This window comes from Geotrypetes seraphini, chromosome 9, assembly GCF_902459505.1.
Source record: "Geotrypetes seraphini chromosome 9, aGeoSer1.1, whole genome shotgun sequence".
NCBI lineage: Eukaryota > Metazoa > Chordata > Amphibia > Gymnophiona > Dermophiidae > Geotrypetes > Geotrypetes seraphini.
The window spans coordinates 88,716,768-88,741,434 of NC_047092.1; the positions used below are offsets into that span (position 1 = coordinate 88,716,768).

A 24,667-nucleotide genomic window follows, 5' to 3' on the forward strand; every position below is an offset into this window, starting at 1 on the left:
GTTTCTACCATGGCGCCGGACTGGTCTCTCAGCTGCATTAAAATTTAATAGACCTCAGTAAGACGAACCCTGCTTCCAAAGCCTTCCATCCCTGTGGGAGTCCCATTGGCTAAAGGGAGGGGGTCCCCGTGGGAGTCCCGTGGATCAGGGGGGATTCCTGCGGGACCCAATGGATTCCCACGATCCCCGTTCCCATGCAGACCTCTACTTACAATATGAAGTATGATACGAGTGTAAGTAATTGTAAGTCAAAAAATAAGTGTACAGAAAACGTGTGACGCTTCTTCTGGTATATGATTTCTTGAACTTATCCTTTTTCTGAAACAGGTGGAGCTGAATGAGATTGAGTCTCGATGTGAGGAATACCCTTTGACACGAGCATTCTGTGAGCTTATCAGCACTCTAGTAGAAAGTTCCTTCCCTTCTAATTTGGGGGCTGGACTCCGTTCTCCCGGTTTTGATCCTTATCTTCAGTTCCTCAGGGACTCTGTGTTTCTGCGTTTCCAGACAAGAGCTTACAGAAAAACTGCTGAGAAGGTAATGTCTCTTTATTTCTTATAGAGGCTTTTTATTTATTGAAGTGCATTAAGCATTTAATGCATGGTTATCCCCTGGAAACATGTTGCCATTCGACTGCATTAATGGGTTTTACAGCAGTTTTCTTGTTACTGTGTGTTAAACCAAGCATTTCTGAATTTATTTATTCAGTTTTTTATACTGTTCACCCAGGAGAGCTCAGAACGGTTTACATGAGTTTATTCAGGTACTCAAGTATTTTTCCCTGTCTGTCCCAGTGGGTTCACAATCTATCTACATCAGGGGTGTCCAACTTGCGGCCCAAGGGCCGCATGTGGCCCTGTGAAGTATTTTGTGCGGCCCCGTTCGAGGGCGATGCTGCCCCCGGGTGTTTTCTGTCTTGCCGACTCCCTCCTCTGTCTTGCTGCAGCGTTTGCGTGTTTGTGCGGCCCCAGAAACATTTTTTTCAGCCAGTGTGGCCCAGGGAAGCCAAAAGGTTGGACACCCCTGATCTACATAGTAACATAGTAGATGACAGCAGATAAAGACCCGAATGGTCCATCCAGTCTGCCCAACCTGATTCAATTTAAATTTTTAAATTTTTTTTTCTTAGCTATTTCTGGGCAAGAATCCAAAGCTCTACCCGGTACTATGCTTGGGTTCAACTGCCAAAATCTCCGTTAAAACCTACTCCAGCCCATCTATATCCTCCAAGCCACTGAATCCCTCCCCAGCCCATCCCCCACCAAATGGCCATACACAAGACACAGACCGTGCAAGTCTGCCCAATACTGGCCTTAGTTCAATATTTAATACTAGTCTTTAATCCCGTTACATTAACGGGTGCTAGAACATATGTGTGTGTGTCTGTCTTTCTTTCTGCCTTTCTTTTTCCTTGGCTGTCCATCACCACCCCTTGCCTGCTCCCCCTGTCCATTTTCCCTTCCTTTTACCTCCACTGTGTCCACCACCACCCCTTCACTGCTCTCTTTATACAGCAGCAGCCCTTCTCCCTTTGTTTTACCTCCCCCTTGTCCAGCAGCACCTGTTTCCTTCTCCCCCTGTCCAACATTAGTCATCCGTTCCTTTTTCTTCACCTCCCCTGTCCATCAGCATCTCTTTCCTTCTCCCCCTGTCCAGCAGTAGGCATCCCTTCCTTTTTTATCCTCCCTCCTCCTTCTTATCCCTATGATACTCTTACCTTGCTCTGCCCCTGATCAGAGGTTCCCGACAGCCACCCAGTTGCACCCATTGGAAAAGTTCCCACTGCCGCATCCCGCACCCCTCCTGAAGCGGCTCCCGCTGTACTTTCTGTCTGTCTCTGTCCCTGGCCCCCTTTGCCTGTCTGTCTTTCTGTGTATCTCCCTGCCCCTGTGTCTTTCTTCTTTTCTTTCTGTCTCCCTTCCTCCCTCTGTCTGTCTGTCCAAAGCAGCATTCCATCCCCCTCCATTTCCCTCCCCCCACACCAGTTCCCTGTGCACCTGCCCCTGTGTCTTTCTTATTTTCTTTGTGTTTGCCTTCCTCTCTCTGTCTGTCTGTCCAAAGCAGCATTCCCTCCCCCTCCATTTCCCTCCCCCCCACCAGTTCCCTGTGCAGCAGCATTAGCGTTTCCTCTACCCCCCCCCCTTTCCCTTCCCGCGGTCCGGTCTACAAAGGTGGTGATTCCAGCAGCTCTTGCATCAGTCTCCACACGCTGCTTCGGGCCCTTCTACTGCCCTGATTTACTCTGGCACGTCCCTGATGACATCATCAGAGACGTGGCAGAGCAAATCAGGGCAGTAGAAGGGCCCGAAGCAGCGTGTGAAGAGTGATGCACACGCTGCTGGAATCGCCATTCGGGCCCGCGGGAAGAGAAGGGGGTGGGCGGCAAAGGAGGAACGGAGATCGTCGTCTGGCTGCGGTCTGGCTTGTGGAGGCGATAGGCTGGTGACTTAGTTGCGCGCATGCGCACTCCTTCGGCCACAGACCTACAGCGCACAGAACACGCAAATAGGAGTGCGCATGCGCGGCTAGCTCTTTATTATATTAGATTATTTTCTGATTATCCCAGGACAAGCAGGCAGCATATTCTTTACGCATGGGTGACGTCACCGACGGAGCCCTCGGTACGGATCTTTTTAACTAGAAAGTTCTAGTTGGCCGCACCGCGCGTGCGCGAGTGCCTTCCCGCCCGACGGAGGAGTGCGTGGTCCCCAGTTTCTTCGTTTCCGCGGAGCGAAGAAGACGCGTGTGTTTTTCAACGGCCGTTGAACTCACTTTTTTGCCTTCCCGCTCGCGAAATTTTTTCCATTTTCTTTTCTTTTTACCTTCGGGTTTCTTTTTCTTTGATTTATCAAAAAAAAAAAAAACTTTATTTTTTTAACCTTTTTTCGTCTTTGCCCCGGCGGGGCCTGTTGCCATTATACAGGCCTCGGGGTTCGATTTTGCGGAGGCTGTTTTTCCCTTCATGCCCCCGCAAGCCGTTTTTAAGAAGTGCCAGCGGTGTGCATGCCCGATCTCCCTCACTGACCCACACAATTGGTGTTTGCAGTGTTTGGGTCCGGAGCATCGGGCGGACTCCTGCACCCGCTGTGCCACTCTTAAAAAGCGAACACTCAAGAATCGTCAAATCCAACAAAATCTTTTGTTCGGCACCGGGTCGACGATGGACTCCTCGGCATCGACAGCGGTACCATCAAAATCGGCACCGCCTACTTCGACACCACCCGACCCCACATCGGCGCCGCTGGCGCCAGGTAAGCCGGCTAAGAAGCCTCCCTCTTCCCTCGAGCGTCCACCAGCCACAGTGGCGACACCGACCTTGCCGTCCTCGCGCCGACCCCGAAAACGCTCCGCCCCGATTTCGGTGAGTGCCTCGTCATCGGCCTCCTCATCGCCGGGGCGTGGAGCGGCACCTAAGGAACCGAAGCAAAAGAAAGCGGTTCCGGTGCCACCCCTGGATGACCGAATTGCGGCCATCCTCCAATCTCAACTACAGGAACAGCTGCAACATCAACTCCAGCACCTGTTACCTACTATCCTGGCTCCGCTCCTTTCGGTACCAGACCGGCCCGAGCCCCGTACCGAGCCACCGGTATCCACCCCATCGGTACCAATTAATACCTCCATGCCGATTCTTTCGGCTGAGCAACTTCATGCCCATCCTGTGGTTCACTCCCATACCACTATGGATCCACCTCGGGACCGGGCGGGGCACCATTCTTCCCGGGACCGGGATCGACGCCGGTCCTCTTCTCCCGGTACCGTTTCGGTGCGCTCTGGGAAATCTTTATCCAAGACTCACCATACCGAACCTTCCACCCCGGTGTCTCGGCATGCGCACCCAGAGGTCCGGGACCCAGACTTATGGGAAGAGTCCCCCCCCGGTACCGAGGAGGATCTCTCCTCATCCGATGAGGATCCCTCAGCACCCGATACCACCTCTAAACCTGAGCAATCCTCCTTCTCAAAGTTCCTCAGGGAGATGTCAGCAGCTTTATCCCTCCCTCTGGAGTCAGACTCCAAAAAATCCTAAGCCTTTCTGGAGGCTTTGGATTTTGAACAACCTCCTAAGGAGTTTCTTAAGTTGCCCGTACACGTCATCCTACGGGAGACTTTCTACAAAAATTGGGAGAACCCCCTTACAGTACCTGGGGCCCCCCGCAAGTTGGATAACCTCTATCGCGTTATCCCAATTCCAGGGTTCGATAAGTCCCAATTGCCCCATGAGTCTCTTCTTGTTGAATCCACCTTAAAGAAGACTCAGGGCTCCAGTGTCTATGCCTCCACCCCTCCTGGCAGAGAGGGTAAAACCATGGACAAGTTTGGCAAGAGGCTCTATCAGAATGCCATGCTGGCCAACAGGGCGAACAATTATTCCTTCCATTTTTCATTTTACATGAAACACTTGGTTCAACAGCTGTCCGCCCTCCAAAAGTATCTTCCGGAGAGAAAGGTTCCACTTTTTCAACAGCATATCTCTGGTCTCCTTCAGTTAAGAAAATTTATGGTCCGCTCTATCTATGATTCCTTCGAGCTCACCTCCCGTGCCTCTGCCATGGCTGTAGCCATGCGCCGCCTGGCCTGGCTGAGAGTCTCAGATTTGGACATTAACCACCAAGATCGTCTGGCCAACGCCCCCTGTCTTGGGGATGAACTTTTTGGAGAGTCCCTGGATTCCACCACCCAGAAACTCTCTGCACATGAAACCAGGTGGGACACCCTGATTAAACCCAAGAAAAAGGCTCCGCCTGCCCGACCTTACAGGCCTCAATCCTCCTATCAGCGTAGGTTCTCAGCCAGGCCACTCAATCCGCCTTCCCAACAACCTCGGCGGCCCCGGCAGCACCAACACCAGGCACAGGCTCGTTCTCAGTCCAATCAACCCAACAAGCCTCTTCCTCCTGCTAAACCTTCTCAGCCCTTTTGACTCTTCTCTCCAGGGCATAGCCAGTCTTCCACCTTCGCTACCTCTTCCACAACCAATCGGAGGTCGTCTCCTCATATTTTTCAGCCGTTGGGAGGTCATCACATCGGACCAGTGGGTCCTCAACATCATCCACCACGGCTACTCTCTCAACTTCCAGACTCTTCCACCGGACAACCCTCCCGTAGAGTCTGCTTCTCACTTCTCCCAAACCCCCCTCCTCCTGAGGGAGGTTCAATCCCTCCTTCTTCTCAATGCCATCGAAGAAGTACCTCCGGAACAAAGGGGTCAGGGATTCTACTCCCGCTACTTCCTGGTTCCCAAGAAGACGGGAGACCTCCGTCCCATTCTCGAACTCAGGGACCTCAACAAGTATCTCGTCAAGGAAAAATTCAGAATGCTCTCCCTTGCCACGCTTTATCCTCTTCTTTCTCAACACGACTGGCTATGTTCCCTGGACCTCAAGGAGGCCTACACTCACATCCCAATCAATACGAATTCACGCCGCTACCTGCGGTTCCAGGTACAACACCGCCACTATCAGTACAAAGTGCTACCCTTTGGCCTCGCTTCATCACCCAGGGTATTCACCAAGTGCCTTATTGTGGTAGCGGCCTTCCTCAGGTCTCACAATCTCCAAGTGTTCCCCTACTTGGACGATTGGTTGGTGAAAGCTCCTACGCTACAAGCTACTCATCACACCATCTCTCTCCTCCACCTCCTGGGGTTCGAGATCAACTACCCCAAGTCGCATCTGCTTCCCACCCAGCGACTTCAATTCATCGGAGCAGTTCTGGACACCACACTAATGAGGGCATTTCTCCCCTCCGATCGTCAGCGGACCCTGCTCCATCTCTGTCGTCAGGTGCTCATGTATCCCTCCATTCCTGCCCGACAGATGATGGTCCTCCTGGGCCACATGGCCTCGACAGTACATGTCCTTCCTCTGGCACGTCTCCACCTCAGAACACCTCAATGGACTCTCGCCAACCAATGGTCACAGACTACGGATCTTCTTTCTCATCCCATCTCTGTGACATCGTCTCTTCAGCAATCTCTCCAATGGTGGTTGAACTCCTCAAATCTTTCCAGGGGTCTGCTCTTTCATCTACCCCCTCACTTCATGATCATCACCACGGATGCCTCCCCCTACGCGTGGGGAGCTCACCTAGGAGATCTGCGCACCCAGGGACTTTGGACCCCACAGGAGCGTCAACATCACATCAATTTCCTGGAACTCAGAGCCATGTTCTACGCCCTCAAGGCTTTCCAGCATCTTCTATGCACTCAGGTTCTTCTCCTGTGCACAGACAATCAAGTCGCCATGTACTATATAAACAAGCAAGGCGGCACCGGATCTCGCCTCCTTTGTCTGGAGGCTCTACGCATCTGGACCTGGGCCACGGCCCGCAATCTCTTCCTCAAGGCTGTCTATATCCAGGGCGAACAGAACTCCCTGGCCGACAATCTCAGCCGCATCCTTCAACCTCACGAGTCGACGCTGGACCCTTCAACACTCCACTCCATCTTTGCTCGCTGGGGCACTCCGCAGGTGGACCTCTTTGCAGCACCTCACAACCATCAGCTGCCCCAATTCTGTTCCAGACTCTTCTCTCCTCATCGTCTGGCCCCAGATGCATTCCTGCTCGATTGGAGAGATCGGTTCCTTTATGCCTTTCCTCCACTTCCTCTGATGTTGCGGACCTTGTCCAAACTCCGCAGGGACAGGGCCACCATGATTCTCATCGCTCCTCGGTGGCCTCGCCAACACTGGTTCTCCCTCCTGCTCCAGCTCAGCTCCAGGGAGCCCATTCCTCTTCCTGTGTTTCCTACTCTACTTACACAGCAGCATCAGTCTCTACTACATCCCAATCTGTCTTCGCTCCACCTGACAGCTTGGTTTCTCTCGGGCTGACCTCTCCTGAGAATCTATCTCAGCCTGTCCGTCTCATTTTGGACGCCTACAGGAAACCGGCCACCCTACAATGTTACCATCAGAAGTGGACCAGGTTCTCCTCTTGGTGTCTACGGCATCATCACGATCCCACCTCGTTGGCTGTGGAAACTGTACTGGAATATTTGCTCTCGCTGTCCAATGCTGGCCTCAAATCTACCTCCATCAGAGTCCACCTCAGTGCCATCACTGCGTTTCATGAGCCTATCCTCGGAAAACCTCTCACGGCCCATCCACTGGTTTCCCGGTTCATGAGAGGCCTCTTCAATGTCAAACGACCTCTGAAGCCTCCTCCTGTCGTCTGGGACCTGAATGTGGTTTTGTCAGCGCTCATGAAACCTCCGTTTGAGCCTCTTGCCACAACTTCGCTCAAATTTCTTACTTGGAAGGTGCTTTTCCTCATTGCCATCACCTCTGCCAGGAGGGTTAGTGAGCTGCATGCACTGGTCACCGATCCACCATTCACTGTTTTTCACCATGACAAGGTGGTTCTGCGTACCCATCCCAAATTCCTTCCCAAGGTGGTCTCAGCTTTTCACCTCAACCAGTCCATTGTGTTGCCCGTCTTTTTCCCTAAACCCCATTCTCATCCTGGGGAACAGGCGCTGCACACGCTGGATTGTAAGCGTGCCCTTGCCTACTACCTTGACCGTACCAGGGCTCACCGCTCATCTCCTCAGCTCTTTTTGTCCTTCGACCCTAACCGTCTAGGTCGTCCTGTCTCCAAACGGACGCTTTCCAACTGGCTTGCTGCCTGTATTGCGTTCTGCTATGCTCGGGCCGGTCTCTCACTGGAAGGTGCTATCACGGCCCACAGAGTCCGAGCTATGGCTGCTTCTGTGGCTTTCCTCCGTTCCACGCCCATCGAGGAAATCTGCAAGGCGGCCACTTGGTCCTCAGTTCACACGTTCACTACTCACTACTGTCTGGATGCCTTCTCCAGACGGGATGGACACTTCGGCCAATCTGTGTTACAAAATTTATTTTCCTAATGGCCAACCATCCCTCCTCCCTCTCTGTTAGCTTGGAGGTCACCCATGCGTAAAGAATATGCTGCCTGCTTGTCCTGGGATAAAGCACAGTTACTTACCGTAACAGGTGTTATCCAGGGACAGCAGGCAGATATTCTTACGTCCCACCCTCCTCCCCGGGTTGGCTTCTTAGCTGGCTTATCCTAACTGGGGACCACGCACTCCTCCGTCGGGCGGGAAGGCACTCGCGCACGCGCGGTGCGGCCAACTAGAACTTTCTAGTTAAAAAGGTCCGTACCGAGGGCTCCGTCGGTGACGTCACCAATGCGTAAAGAATATCTGCCTGCTGTCCCTGGATAACACCTGTTACGGTAAGTAACTGTGCTTTCTAGATCCTCTGTGTTCATCCCACGTTTCTTTGAATTCAGTCACAGTTTTACTCTCCACCACCTCTCTCGGGAACGCATTCCAGGCATCCACCACCCTCTCCGTAAAGTAGAACTTCCTAACATTGCCTTTGAATCTACCACCCCTCAACCTCAAATGATGTCCTCTGGTTTTACCATTTTCCTTTATCTGAAAAAGATTTTGTTCTACGTTAATACCTTTCAAGTATTTGAACATCTGAATCATATCTCCTCTGTCCCTCCTTTCCTCTAGGGTATACATATTCAGGGCTTCCAGTCTCTCCTCATACGTCTTCTGGGGCAAGCCTCCTATCATTTACGTCACCCTCCTCTGGACCGCTTCAAGTCTTCTTATGTCCTTCGCCAGATACAGTCTTCAAAACTGAACACAATACTCCAAGTGGGGCCTTAACAATGACCTGTACAGGGGCATCAACACCTTCTACTGGCTACGCCTCTCTTTATACAGCAGATCCTTCTGGCAGCAGCCACTGCTTGTCACACTGTTTTTTCTCCTTTAGATCTTCGGACACTATCACCCCAAGGTCCCTCTCCCCATCCGTGCATATCAGCTTCTCACCTCCCTGCATATACGGTTCCTTCCGATTATTAATCCCCAAATGCATTACTCTGCATTTCTTTGCACTGAATTTTATTTGCCAGGCATTAGACCATTCCTCTAACTTTTGCAGATCCTTTTTCATATTTTCCACTCTCTCTTCGGTGTCTACTCTGTTACAAATCTTGGTATCATCTGCAAAAAGACACAGTTTTCCTTCTAAACCTTAAGCAATGTTACTCACAAACATATTGAACAGGATCGGCCCCAGCACCAAACCCTGAGGGACTCCACTACTCACCTTTCCTTCCTCCGAGCGACTTCCATTAACCACCACCCTCTGACATCTGTCCGACAGCCAGTTTCTAACCCAGTTCATCACTTTGGGTCCCAACTTCAGCCCTTCAAGTTTTTTCAACAGTCTCCTATGAGGAACTGTATCAAAGGCTTTGCCGAAATCTGAAGAAATTACATCTAGCATATGTCCTTGATCCAGCTCTCTGGTCACCCAATCAAAAAATTCAATCAGGTTCGTTTGCCACGATTTACCTTTTGTAAAGCCATGTTGCCTCGGATCCTATAACCCATTAGATTCAAGGAAGTACATTATCCTTTCTTTCAGCAACATTTCCATTATTTTTCCAACAACTGAAGTGAGGCTCACCGGCCTGTAGTTTCCTGCTTCATCCCTGTGACCACTTTTGTGAATAGGGACCACATCCGCTCTCCTCCAATCCCCAGGAACCACTCCCGTCTCCAGAGATTTGTTGAACAAGTCTTTAATAGGACTCGCCAGAACCTCTCTGAGCTCCCATAGTATCCTGGGATGGATCCCGTCTGGTCCCATTGCTTTGTAAACCTTCAGTTTTTCAAGTTGCTCATAAAAACGCTCCTCCGTGAACGGCGCAGAATCCACTCCATTTTCTCGTGTAACTTTGCCAGACAATCTCGGTCCTTCTCCAGGATTTTCTTCTGTGAACACAGAACAGAAGTACCGCCTAGAACTCTTCGGGGTATGGCGGTATACAAAAATAAAGTTATTATTATTATTGTTTAGCATATTTGCTTTTTCCACATCACTCTCCACATTTCAGTTCCCAGCATCTTTTAGTTTAGCAATTCCATTTTTCATCTTCCTCCTTTCACTAATATATCTGAAAAAATTTTTGTCTCCCTTTTTTACATTTTTAGCCATTTGTTCTTTCGCCTGTGCTTTCGCCAGACGTATCTCTCTCTTGGCTTCTTTCAGTTTCACCCTGTAGTCCTCTTTGCACTCCTCTTCTTGGGTTTTTTAATATTTCACGAACGCTAACTCTTTTGCCTTTATTTCCTCCGCCACTAGTTTGGATAACCATATCGGCTTCCTTTTTCTCGTTTTTATTGATTTTCTTCACATAATGGTCCGTAGCCATTTGTATCACTCCTTTCAGCTTAGACAACTGTCTTTCCACTTCTCTTATGTCCTTCCATCCTAACAGCTCTTTCTTCAGATACTTTCCCATTGCATTAAAGTCTGTACGTTTGAAATCTAGGACTTTAAGTATCGTGCGGCTGCGCTCCACTTTAGCCATTATATCAAACCAAACAGTTTGATGATCGCTACTTCCCAGGTGAGCACCCACTCGAACATTAGAGATACTTTCTCCATTTGTGAAGACCAGATCCAATATCGCTTTTTCCCTCGTGGGTTCCGTCACAATTTGTCTGAGCAGAGCCTCTTGAAAGGCATCCACAATCTCCCTACTTCTTTCCGATTCCGCAGACGGAACATTCCAGTCCGCATCTGGCAGGTTGAAATCTCCCAACAGCAGAACCTCCTCTTTCCTTCCAAACTTTTGGATATCCACAATCAGATCCTTATCAATCTAATGTACCTGGGGCAATGGGGGAGATTAAGTGACTTGTCCAGGGTTACAAGGTGCAGCGTGGGTTTGAACCCACAGTCTCAGGGTAATGAGGCTGTAGCTTTAACCACTGCACCACATTCTTTCCTTTGTTAGAGAGAATGGGCTTTGGAGCATTTGACAGAGAGATGGAGAAATGTTTTCAGAGATTATGAAAGTTGGCAAATTGGGCAACAATATTATAATGGGTGATTTCAATTTCCATAATATCAAATTTGGGTGAAGCAGAAAAATCAAACTTATATCAAACCCTGCTTCAAACTAAGCAATGAGCAGGAGGTTTCCTAATAGTCACATAGAATTCATTAAGCAGGCTAATAGAGCCTCAGAACAAGAAAAACAAAGTGGAGAAAAAACCTCAGTTAGTTTTCATATGATTAAAAAGCTCCACTTCAAAAACGTGAAAGGGATATCAGTGTAACAAGCACTATAATCTGTCAATGAATTCAAAAAATTGTGACACAAACAATAGGAAAGCAACTCCGTCCATGGCAAGTGTTCAACAATGTAGGTGTATTAATAATTCAGATTTATCTGACTCTCCGCCGAGGCTGTCACCAACGCAATATTCATCACTCCCTCAGGCAGAGACTATTGTCCATAAAGACCAGACATGGAAATCCCCATTTCACTGCGTCAGGGGTATTTCAAAAACGATACCCAAAATCAGTACAGCAACATGTCCCAGTTTTTAGTAATGGAGCTGGCAAACTCTGACGCCCCAGAAAACATTTAAAATGAGGCTGCCATCAGATTCTCTCAACAGCTGACCAATCAGCACTCTTGTTTCAAAAAAATATCGACCATTCAACATGGGTGTTTAAACCACCCGGTATAGTGGAATTCATGCTGTATAGCCAACGTTGCTGAGGTAAGTATCAAAACCAATTCCCTCTTCTTATGGATGTCATACACAGTTCTAATACAGCACAGCACAACTCAGAAAAATCATGATGCAGCCGTGGGGGTGGGGGAGGTGGTAGCTACCAGCTCTGCTTCCCCCTCACAGAAGTAAGTGATTCCATGCTCAGCTAGCCCAGTGGGGTGGCCGCCATTGCTTTTGGGGCTTGAATTAGATGGTTTTTCAGGCAGCCAGGCAGCGGACCCTCCGCAGCCTAAGAAATGCAAGTCTAAGTTATCTAAGGGTGACTCTGTGCCTCAGGGACCTGATATTATTTCTGACTTAGAGATTTTTGTGATCTGAATTTTGGTCCAGAGGTTCTGCTGCTGGAAGTTCTTCGCCTCCTTTGTTGGCCTCTGGGTTCCTCCCCTCCTCCACCTATTTCTCTTTCAACTACTGTTCTAGGGGAACCAGCAGCTGATCCTGATCTCTCTGATCCTTTGTTTGATAGTGCAGCCCTTCATGGATTGGGGAATCTGGACTTGGGTACTGGATTCACGGATCTCTTAGGGGCTCCGGATCTTGGTGGTGATCAGACTATGCTGCACGTTTAAATTTGGGGCTTTGCCTGATCTTATTGCTGAATCTTTGCAGGAATTGAACTTGGCTGCTCACCAGCTACTTCCACTTGTTCTCCCTGGCTTTGCAGTGTGTTCTCACAATCTGCAAGCTTTCCTTGGTATCTGGATATGAGTTGTATGGTTTCTTAGCATTTTGACTTTCCAGAAGGTCTTGAGAAATGCTAGGCTTTTTCCCGTTTGTATCTATGGCGCAGGAGTGCCAGCAGCTTCTGGGTGGCTTCCTTGGTGGCTCAGGTGACTAGGCACACCTTTCTTCCCAATGATGGGGGAGTGGTGTTTAAGGATATGCAGGACCGCTGTGTGGATGTGGTCCTCAGGAAAATTTTTGAGACAGCGAATTTAGGCATTAAGGCAGTGGTGGTGACTTCCTTTGAGACATGTACCTGTCTTTCTCGGCTCAGTACGCTAGAGACCAATGCAGTGGAGCCTCCTCCTCAGCTTCTGAAGGCTGGGATAGATTACATGGCAGATGCCTTATATGATCTTTTGAAAGTGCTGGCAAAGGTGTCAGCGTATTCTATTTTGGCATGCCAAATGCTTTGGGTTCGGCAATGGACTGGTGATTCCACCTCCAAGGCAACTTTAGCACAGCTGCCTTTCAGGGGGCAGTTGTTATTTGGTAAGGGACTGGATGACCTCATGGATTTGGTAGTGGACTGTCACCAGAAGACCCTACCTGATAGTAGTGCCAGATCCTCCAGGGGTTTTGGGCATTCTAATTTTTGTGACTTCTATAGAAATTTTTGTGACTACAAGCGATACGTTTCTTCCTCATCGCAGAGATCTTCACAAAGTTTCCAGTGTTGATATGCTGGCTACAGGCATTTTCAACCTTCTGCCGTCCGTTATGCACAACCTGCCCGAAAGACACAATGACGCCAGGTTGCTGCATGCCCCTCTGCGGATAGGGGGTTGGCTCTTGGAGTTTCTGCCTGCCTGGATGTTCATTACAGCAGATCAGTGGGTCTTGGAAATTATTCAGTCAGGCTACAAGCTGAAATTTGCCCAACCTCTGTCAGATTGGTTTGTGGATTCTCCATCTGGGTCCCCAGACCATGGCATGCAAATTCCAAACTATTGTTAAGCGCTTGCTGGATATTCGAGTTATAGAGCCGGTGCCACACGACCTCTTGTGCTCAGGCAGATATTCTGTATACTTTATTGTACCAAAGAAAGGATCGGAAGATTGGAGACACATTCTGGATGTTTAGCATGTGAATGCGACAAGCAAGATTCCTCAATTCCGAATGGAGGCCGTGCAGTCGGTCATTGGTAGCAGTGGCTCTGGGGGAAATTCTGACCTCCCTGGATCTGATGGAGACGTACTTGCACATTCCCATTTTTCCGGCCTACCGCAAGTTTTTGCAGTTTCATGTTCTGGGTCAGCATTACCAGTTTTCAGCCCTGCCTTTTGGGCTAGCAACAGTGTCCCGGACCTTCACTAAGATGGTGATGTTAGTGGCGGCTCATTTGAGGAAGATGGGGTTGCAGGTTCACCTTTATCTAGACGGCTGGTTAATCAGAGCTCCCTCCTTAATAGAGGAGTGATGCATGGTGGGGCAGGTGCTCCAGGTGATAGATGACCTGTGCTGGATTGTCAACTACAAGAAGAGTCATCTGACACTCACACAGTCGCTGGAATATCTGGGAATTCTTTTTGATATGGTGGTGGGCTATGTTTACCTTACCGAGACTCACAGGCAGAAGCTGTGTGCTCAGATTATGGCTCTTTTCAAGAATTTGGCTCCTGCAGCGTGGGACCACCTACAGGTTCTGGGATCCATGGTTGCCATGCTGGATATTGTCCTTTGAGTACCCCACTGGGATGCTTTGCAGATGTGTCTGCTTTGGACTTTGGAGGCCCGAGCGAGGTTTGCTGTCTGCCTGGAGCCAGGATCCGAGATGTCACCGCCTGTCTTGATAGACTACTTAAGCCCAAAGACCACTTTCCAAGCTTCTCGTCCACGTAGGAACAAACGACACTGCCAGGAACACCTCGGCGAACATCGCCAGAGACTTTGGAGCCCTGGGTGAGAGGCTGAAGCGTACAGGAGCGCAGGTGGTCTTCTCCTCGATCCTCCCATTTATAGGCAAGAGAAGAGCCAGGGATGAGCGTGGCTACAGGGATGGTGCCAGGATATGAACTTAGAAATCCTAAACCATGGAGAGGCACTTCAGGGACCAGACGGACTCCATCTGACCAGTAGAGGTAAGAACGTCTTCGGACACCGACTAGATCGCCTGCTTCGTAGGGCTTTAAACTAGGTAAGTTGGGGGAGGGTACCCACTCACATACCAGTGCAGTAAGGAATTATCCTGATGAGGTGAGTCGAAACTCCGCTTCCAAGTCCGAGGTAAGTACCCACATTGCAAATAATTCTCTAGGAGTCACACTAACTCAGGTAGGAAAAGCCTCACAGGGACTTAGCAAACACAAGGTATGGAGGGCTATGTATGTTAATGCACACAGTTTAGGCAATAAAATTTTGGAATTAGAGACCGAAATAATGAATGCCGACCTAGACGTGGTGACGATATCCGAAACTTGGTTCATGGACACTCATGGGTGGGATATGGCTATACCGGGTTACAACTTACTTCGTCAAGACAGAGAGGGCAGGTTAGGTGGAGGGGTAGCATTATACATTAAAGAAGACATCAAAATCACCAGAATCACAGATGTTAAGTACACCGGGGAATCCCTCTGGGTAAACCTGGCCAGAGGCAGAGAAAAATGCCTGTATCTTGGTGTAGTCTACAGACCTCCAAGACAACTGGAAGACAAGGACACAGAATTAATTGAAGACATAGAGAATATCACTCTAAGGGGGGACGCTGTACTGCTAGGATGCCTGATGCAGACTGGAACACAATTTCAGTGACAACCAGCGGCAGCAGGAGGCTATTAAACTCCATAAAGGGAGCACGTCTCAAACAAATGGTAATGGAGCCCACTAGGCCCCATGCGATCCTCGACCTGGTACTCACCAACGGGGAAAGCATCTCGGAGGTCTCAGTAGGAGATATGCTAGCCTCCAGCGACCACAACATGGTATGGTTCAACCTTAGGAAAGGTTTCCCTAGATCAAACACAAAAACAAAGGTACTCAACTTCCGAGGCACTGACTTCACACGCATGGGAGATTTCATCCATCGGGCAATGCAGGACCAAGCTGAGACTGGTGATGTGGAGGCTATGTGGTCAACCCTGAAATCTGCCATACATGAAGCAACTAGCTGCTACATAAAATCAGTAAATAAACGGCAAAGAAACAATATACCCCAATGGTGCACCACGAAGATCTCGTACCTCGTTAAAGAGAAGAAAAAAGCATTTATTTCCTACAAACGTACGGAGAAATGGGAAGCTAAAATAGAATATAGGACCAGGACTACAGCCGTCAAAACGGCAGTTAGGGAGGCCAAACTTCGAGTGGAAGAAACTTTAGTAAAGAACATCAAGAAGGGGGACAAATCCTTCTTCAGGTATATTAGTGACAGGAAAAGAAACACAGGCGGGATAGTACGCCTTAGAACACCGGACGGGAATTACGTGGAATCAGATTCCGATAAAGCCGAACTACTGAATGAATACTTCTGCTCAGTCTTCACCTACAAGGCACCGGGGCACAGTCCACAGTTGATGGCAAAACCAAGCGCGGAAGACCCGTTTCGGAATTTCGAGTTCACACCTGGCGACGTTTACAGCGAACTGGTGAACAAAGCCATAGGACCGGACAATCTGCACCCCAGAGTGCTCAGGGAACTATGTGATGTCCTGGCGGGACCGTTAGCCGTACCCTTCAATCTCTCCCTCCCTAAGTACGGGGAGAGTCCCCTTGGACTGGAAAACAGCTAACGTCGTTCCTCTGCACAAAAAGGGTTGCAGGGCAGAGGCTGCGAATTACAGACCGGTGAGTCTCACATCAATAGTGTGTAAACTCATGGAAACACTAATCAAACGTAAATTAGACATGATCCTGAACGAGAGTAATCTACGGGATCCCAATCAACATGGATTCACCAGGGGTAGGTCCTGCCAATCCAATCTCATCAGCTTCTTTGACTGGGTAACAAGAAAGCTGGACCTGGGAGAGTCCCTGGACGTCATGTACCTGGACTTCAGTAAAGCTTTTGATAGCATCCCACACTGCAGGCTGTTGAGCAAGATGAAATCGATGGGGTTAGGAGAGACACTATCTGCATGGGTCAGTGATTGGCTAAGTGGCAGACTTCAGAGGGTGGTGGTTAACGGTACCCTCTCTAAAACATCAGAGGTGACCAGCGGAGTACCGCAGGGCTCAGTCTTAGGTCCGCTCCTTTTCAACATATTCATAGGGAATCTGACTTAAGGGCTTCAAGGTAAAATAACATTATTTGCAGATGACGCCAAGCTATGTAACATAGTAAGTGAATGCAATTTGCAGGATAGTATGGCGCAGGACCTGCTTATATTGGAACGTTGGTCCTCGACCTGGCAGCTGGGCTTCAACGCTAAGAAATGTAAGGTCATGCCCCTCGGTAGCAGAAATCCATGCAGAGCTTACACCTTGAATGGTGAGACTTTAGCTAAGACTTCAGCGGAACGAGATTTAGGAGTAATCATCAGTGCAGACATGAAAACTGCCAATCAAGTGGAGAAGGCTTCATCTAAGGCAAGGCAGATATTGGGTTGTATCAATAGAAGTTTCGTCAGCCGAAAGCCTGAAGTCATAATGCCGTTGAACAGGGCCATGGTGAGACCTCATCTGGAGTACTGTGTGCAATTCTGGAGGCCACATTACAGTAAAGATGTGTGCAGAATTGAATTGGTTCAGAGGATGGCCACCAGGTTGATCTCAGGGCTCAAGGGTCTTTCGTACGAAGAGAGACTGAACAAATTGCAGCTCTACACTCTCGAAGAACGTAGGGAGAAGGGAAACATGATTGAGACATTCAAATACATCGCCGGACGTGTCGAGGTGGAAGAACATATTTTCTTTCTCAAAGGTCCCTTGGTCACAAGAGGGCATCCGCTCAAACTCAAGGGCGGGAAATTTCATGGCGACACCAGGAAGTACTTCTTCACTGAAAGAGTGGTTGATCATTGGGATGAGCTTCCAGTACAGGTGATCGAGGCCAACAGCGTGTCAGATTTTAAGAATAAATGGAATGCCTATGTGGGATCCCTACGAGGGTCGAGTTAAAGAATTGGGTCATGAGGTGTGGGATCTCTAGGAGAGTAGACTTAGGGGGAGGGTCAGTAGAGTGGGCAGACTTGATGGGCTATGACCCTTTTCTGCCGTCATTTTTCTATGTTTCTTTGTTTCTATGAACAGGTGGCTTCGTCCTCAATTGCTGTGCAAGGGCGTTCCATTGCACATTGCCTCCTGGACTGTGGTGATGCCAGATGCCAGCCCAAACTGCAATCGTCATCCTCTTCAGGGCTGTTGTACTCCGTTTCAGAAAAGGTGGTCACTCAATCATCTGGATCTCAGGGCCATTCGTCTTGCCCTGAGAGCATTGCAGATGATCCTGAAGGGACATGTAATCTGGGTCTTCTCTGACAATGCGATAGCAGTGGCCTATGTCAGTCGCCAGGGAGGGACCAAGAGCTCTCCCTTGGCTCAGGAAGCATGCCTTCTTTTCCTTTGGGCGGAGAATCATCTTCTGGTGCTGATGACAGCGCATGTGGCTGGAGTGGACAACATTCAAGTGGATTTTCTCAGCCGATAGACTCTGGATCAGGGCAAGTGGGCCCTCTCACCGGAGGTGTTCTGGGCAATTGTGTGGCGCTGGGGGCAGCCCAGCTTTGACATCATGGCTACGGCAAGGAACAAGAAGGCACAGCTCTTTATCCCAGGACAAGCATGCAGCCTTTTCTCACATGTGGGTGACGTCATCCACGGAGCCCGGATGTGGACAGCCTCGCAAGCAGACTTGCTTGTAGAAAACTTACAAGTTTCGAGTCTGCCGCACCGCACATGCGCGAGTACCTTCCCGCCCAGCACAGGGCGCTTCTCCTTAGTTCTCTGCAGAGCCAAGAAGTATGTCTTTGACGCTCTGCGCTGAACTTAGTTCGATTCGTGCCTTCTCGTCACTACGGTTCGTGTTTTATTTTCTTTATTACCGGATCGCTGTTCTTTTCTTTTTGTTTCTGTATAAAAAAAAAGAGTTTTATTTTTTCGTCGACTGACTGGCGGGGCCTGCCACACACCCGCAGCCTGCAGATTTCGACTTTGTGGCGGCTATCTTCCTTTCTATGTCCCGGCCAGTCACAGGCTTCAAGAAGTGTAGCCATTGCCAGTGTGCAGTTTCCCTCACTGACCCACACTGCTGGTGTCTTCAGTGCCTGGGGCCTGACCATTGCCCGGAGTTGTGCGTTTGTTGTGCTACTCTTCAGCCTTGAGCCCTCGTCGGGTTCAAGTGGAGAAGATTTTCAGAATGGACTCTAATGCTACACCCTCGACCTCGACCTCCGACTCGGTCAACCCTTCTGCATTGTGTCCTCCTGCCTCCACAATCCGACCTCAAGTCTCATCAAACCTTCCTCATTTGGATCATCCTTGACCTTGAGTAAATCTGCCAAGCCTTCTCCTGAGCTTCCCTCAGGTCAGATACCTAAGCAGACGGTTCCGGCGGTGGTCTACAAGCTGTTCAAGCACTCCAAACCGAAACATGCTTCCTCTGCCACCTTGGTCCCTTTAGCCTGAGTAAGTAGTCCAGTTTCAGACTTGGATCCACAATTGCAGGCTACTATCCAGATCATTTTAGAGCGGGAATTTGTTCAGTTACTGAGCAAATACAATCCTAATTCAACTCTGCTTCCTGCTGTCCAGCCTGGGCACTCAGCAGTCTCACAAGAGGTCGAGTCCTTGTCTGTGCCTCAAGGTGAATCTACACACTCTATGCAAGGAGTCGAGTCTTTGAGACTGTCTCGACTGGAATCTTCACACTCTGTGCAAGGAGTCGAGTCTTTGCGAGTGTCTCAACTGGAATCCTCACACTTCTTACAAGGAGCCGAGTCTTTGGGAGTGCTTTGAGATTCCTTGATCCAAACCACCAAGTCTATGGGATTTCGATCTACAGCTTCCAGTCCTATACCCTCACCAAAGGCATTGGCCGTTTTGAGACACAGGGCGAAGTCTCCTCGACCTCGCATGAGACCTGCTTCCAGGCAGCACTCTTGTCGCCAGTCGAGGCCCTCATCGAGGCGCAGGTCCTCTTCCAGGGTGAAGCCTTCCTCATCCAGGCCTTCCAGTTCTTCGATTTCTCCAACCCCTCGATCGATGACACCAATAGCAGAACCTGAGGACTCAGCTGATTCCAATGCCTTGTCCCTGTCTGTCTATTCACTGGGATACCAATATTCTAGAGAGGCTTCCCCATCGTTTTCTACTCGAGGCGTCTTGAGGTCTTCCAGTCCCTCTCGAGGCCATGCTTTGGTGGATCAACTCTCCTTTTCCTCTTTCCTTCGGCAAATGGCTGAGGATCTGGATCTGAAATTGGACGCTGGTTCTATGTACTCTAAGGAGTATTTAGAGAAAATGAGTATGCCTCGGCCTCCTGCGGAGTCTCTCAAGCTTCCTTTTAACAGACTTATGTCTCAAACGAAATCTCAAGACTCCTTATGCTATTCCTGTTGTTACAGGCAAGTTGGAATCGAGGTATAGAACTCTCCATTGCAAGGGCTTTGAGAATTCATAACTATCTCATCATCCCCTTCTTGTGGAGTTTTCATTGAAGAGAACCCATCCTTCCAGGGTCTATGCCTCCATATCTCGTGGAAGAGAGGATATGACCATGGACAAGTTTGGCCTTCCCCTTTATCAAAATTAGATGATGGCTTCCAGGGTCCTAAATTATAATTTTATTTTCACTACATATTTCAAGTACTTGATTGATATAGTTCAAGTTTCAAGTTTAATCAAGTTTGATGAATCGCTTATTACATACTAAGCGATTAACAATAAAATATAAATTGTACAGTTTTTAAAAAAGGGGAAAAAACAAACTGACAAAACAAACATACTCAGGTACATGTGGAAAGGAAAAAAGGAGGGTAAAAGTTACAAAATTGTTGTTCTTCAGATGAGAAGAAAGGAAAAGCCAAGTAAGGGAAAAACATGAGGTTTGGGGTAAAATTATTAGGAAAAATTGTTTAAAGATTAAAAGAAGCTTTAAAAAGAAAAGTTTTTAAATGGGTTTTGAATATTTTGAGGTCTTTTGTTTCTCTTATATATAAAGGTAGGGAATTCCAGGTAAGAGGGGCAATTACTGAGAATATATCATGACGTCTGGTTCTAAAGACCTTGGTCAACATAGACATTTGGAGTTTCAGCAAGTCACTGCTACCTTGGCACAACTCAGGTTGCATCTCCGTCAGTCATCTTATGATGCCTTTGAACTTTCCTCGAGGGTCATTACATTCTCGATAGAGATGTGCCACCTGGCCTGGCTTCACACCATCGATATAGATCCCAATCTTCAGGACCATTTGGCTAATATCCCTTGCGAGGGCAATGACCTCTTTGATGAATCCATAAAAGCTGCCACCAAGAAGTTGTCTGAACATGAAAAATCTTTTGCTTCTATCGTCAGACCAAACCCTAAGCCAGCTCCTTCCATCTTATCAGAGGCGTTATCCTCCAAGGGCAGCTCCTTACACTTGAGCTCCTCCCAAGAAACAGCAGCAGCAGAAGCAACAAAAACCTCAGCCTTCTGCTGCACTTAAGGCTACTCAGCCTTTTTGACTTTCTCACACAGAGCATAACCTCCATCGTTCTGCCTCTGTCCTCCCCTCTCTCCATAAGAGGTCGTCTCCATCATTTTTACTATCGATGGGAGTCCATTACATCCAACCTCTGGGTGCTGTTAATAATCAGGGAAGGATAGATACTCTCTTCATTTCACTCAGATTCCACCAGAGCATCCTCCAATAGAGTATCCTTCCAATCCATCCCAGACCACCCTTATTCTTCAGGAAGCTCAAGCTCTGGTTCATCTCCGTACCATTGAGAAGTTTCCCTGGAATAGCAGAGCAGGGGTTTTTACTCCTGTTACTTCCTAGTTCTGAAGAAGATGGGCGATCTGCAACCCATTCTGGATCTCAGGGCTCTTAACAAGTTTGTGGTCAAAGAATAATTTTGCATGTTGCCCTGGCATCCCTTTATCACCTTCTAGATCAGAATGATTGGTTATGTTCTCTAGATCTCAAGGAAGCTTACACTCACATTCCCATTCATCCAGCCTCCTGTCAGTACCTCAGATTTCGGGTGGGGAATCTGCATTTTCGATCCAGTGCTACCCTTCGGCCTGGCATCATCTCTCAGATTGTTCTCTAAGTGCTTAGTAGTGGTAGCAGCAACTTTAAGGAACCATGGTCTTTAGGTATTCCCCTACCTGCATGGCTGGCTCATCAAGAATCAACATCTCAGGGGGTTATTATAGCAACCCAATGGACTACGTGGTTCATCGGAGCTATCCTGGACACTATCCAGCTCAGAGCATTCCTTCCTCAGCAGCGTCTAGATGCTCTTCTTCAGCTGTATCACAAAGTGTCTTCCCTTCCTTCACTCTCGTGAGACACATGATAGTATTACTCGGCCACATGGCCTCAGCAGCAGGGATGAAACCTAAAACCATACAACCCAGCGGTATATATCACAATCACAGAAAAATAGTATGAAATACCACTTGTATAGAACAATACACATCAGTATTGTTAGCCCATTAAAGTTTAAGGCTTGCTATAAGGCCTCAGAGACGGAGCCTACGCACAGCAGTTAAGTCACAAGCTGAGATGATCCGCGTAGTTGTGATACTCCTGCTCCAATCATTGGCCAATAATTACTTTTTTTAAGGTGTTTGTATAAAGCTAATTTAAACCCTTCACCAAACACTTCTGAAGATGTAATAATTTTTCAAAAACACTCAAACAATCTTCAGCAAGTACTGTGCATATTTTCCAGAATTGAAAAACTAGACCACAAAACTTATCTTGTTATTTAGTAGTCTTCACTGTTGGAGTCTTTTTTAAAACTTCATTTTATTCATGTTCCCAAATCCCTACTGGCCTCATTAATTTCAAAAGTTCAGCAACTACATTGCTGAACTACATTGTAATCCTATTACAATTTGATCTATTTGCGGCCTTTGATGTCGTCCACCACGATATTCCAATTTACCAACTCTCCGAGATAGGCATTGATTCCACAGTCTTAGACTGGTTTTCAAAATTCCTATGATCCTGCTTTTACACTGTTAATATGAACGGCGCCATGTCATCTCCTTGGAAGCTGCTATGCGGAGTCCTGCAGGAATCACCTCTGTCCCCTATTCTCTTCAACATTTATATGTCTACTCTTGACACTGTTCCAACTATCTCCTTTTGAAACATTATATACATATGCAGATGACTTCTTTGTCCTTCTTGAGATAGATTCGAATCTTACTAACCTTGCTAAGAATATAATAGCATGTATAACGAAACATAACGAAACTCCAATCCTGGGCCCTTAATGAAGCTGAATGAGTCCAAAACAAAACTACTTTGGCTTGGCCCAAAATTAGATCAGCTACCCTCGCTCATTTCTTTACCTTCTGGACTCGCACTGCAGATCAAATTCTCAAGCAAAATCCTGGGTGTCATTATAGACTCTACACTTTTATTTAATGACCATCTTAACTCTCTGATTAAAAAAATTTTTTTTCTTAACTCTGATAAAAATTTTTTTTTGGTCTCCACAAGCTGAAAAAAGTGAGATCCTTTATCCAACAACAACCATTTGCTGTCCTTGCATAATCAATCATTTTTTCTAGGCTAGACTATTGTAACTCCATCTATCTAAGTCTAACCAAGAAAAGTCACAAAGATCCAAAATACTACGGCTAGGTCAATCTTCGCAAAAAGCAAATTTGACTATGTCTCCCCGCTTCTGTCAAAACTTCACTGACTTCCAGTAATTTCTAGGGCTTACTTTAAATGTGCCTGCCTAACATTCAAGATCTTGCTTGGCACTCTTCCTCCTCTAATTACACTATCTTGGAATTGAGACCTGATACTAACAGATCCATCCAAAAACTTAAACTGGCTTTTCCCTCGTTAAAAGGCGTTATCTACGCTGGAAAATTAGGGAAATCTCTCTTCATCAAAATCACTGAGCTTTAGAATAACCTTCCTACCCAGCTGCGGAATAATTGGAATTCCAATTATTCTGAAAACATCTGAAAACTTGGCTATTCTGAAAAATGTAAATCTCGCTGCTCTTTCCATATTCACTAATTCTTATTATATATTTTTCCTTATTTTAATGTTCATGTAAACCGTGCCGAGCTCTAGCTTTATAGAGAGGATGTGGTATATAATCTTAAGGTTGTTTAGTTTTAGTTAGCCTTTCGTGATTGTGAAGAATCTATACAAATGTTCAACGTGTAAAGGAGTAGTTTCTGAGCTCCTTTGAAGCCTGTGTTGGTGGTTAACAGTACTGATTAGTTGTTTATGAGCAGAACAATAGTTTTGCCTGTAGTTACTGGTGCCTCTACTTCACATGTGTGAGTGCCTTTCTATGCTTGGATGCGGACTACCAGAGGGTGCTAAGTTGATCTGTGAAGTACCCTGGAGACAGAGTGAAAAATCCAGAGTAGATTCCTTTTGCAGTCTATGCGAGTATGGGGAAATAACCCTGTTGTCTAGAATGTCTCGCCTATCTATTGGAAAAGAGCTTACTAGGGTAAGTATATAATCTTTTTTTATCAGTATTTATGTGACTGAATTGATTACTGTTATTTAAGAAATATGAATTCATTTCATTTTATACTTTTTCCAGGAACCAGTCAGCTCACCGTAAATGGAAAACATTAGATATGTATTTATTCAAAGTTGCTTAATTGTGTATTATCCTAGGACAAGCAGGCAGCATGTTCTCACATATGGGTGACGTCATCCACCTAGCCCGGTACGGACAGTTTGACACGTGAACTGACATTTTAAGTTTGAAAACTTTACGACTGCCTGCACCAAGCATGTGCAAGTGCCTTCCCTCCCGACATTAGCTCATGCCCTTCTGTTCTTTGTTTTCCGCGGAGTGAAGAAGCTCGTTTTTCCTCTGAACTCCATTCAGATTTTGATATCTTCACGCTTTGCGTCATTTATTTTCTTTATTCAGTTTTACTACTTCGGTTTTGGTTTTCTTTTGACAGGTTTTCTTAAAAAAAAAAAAAGTTGAGAGAGAGAATTTTTCCGTCAAAGGCCGCTTTCTTCTTTGGCGGCAGCTTCTCCGAAGGTAGTTATTGGCCTTTTCAAAGGTTGGTAGCTTTCTTATGTAATTTATTCATTAAATAATTCTTTCTTTCGCACCCTTTTTTTCTGTCAAGAATAGTTCTTCGGCGCGAACATGGATAGTGCCAGATCATCACAGCCTTTGACGTCAAAAACATTGATATCAGCGTCGCAGGACATTTTGGCATCTGTGAAGCCAGCTAAGAGGCC

General features: G+C 47.5%; 1 protein-coding gene across 5 annotated transcripts in view; it reads left to right on the forward strand.

The window, feature by feature from the left end:
* The window catches only part of NUP205 (nucleoporin 205), a 1,504,202-nt gene that overhangs the window by 538,479 nt on the left and 941,056 nt on the right, over nucleotides 1-24,667 (forward strand). For all 5 annotated transcript variants that reach the window (XR_004540594.1, XM_033957880.1, XM_033957883.1 and 2 more), the window contains exon 15: nucleotides 328-537. Coding sequence is in view for 4 of the 5 variants with exons in the window: in XM_033957880.1 (XP_033813771.1) it covers nucleotides 328-537 (210 nt within the window). In the remaining variant the exon portion in view is untranslated. The remainder of the gene's footprint in view (nucleotides 1-327; nucleotides 538-24,667) is intronic.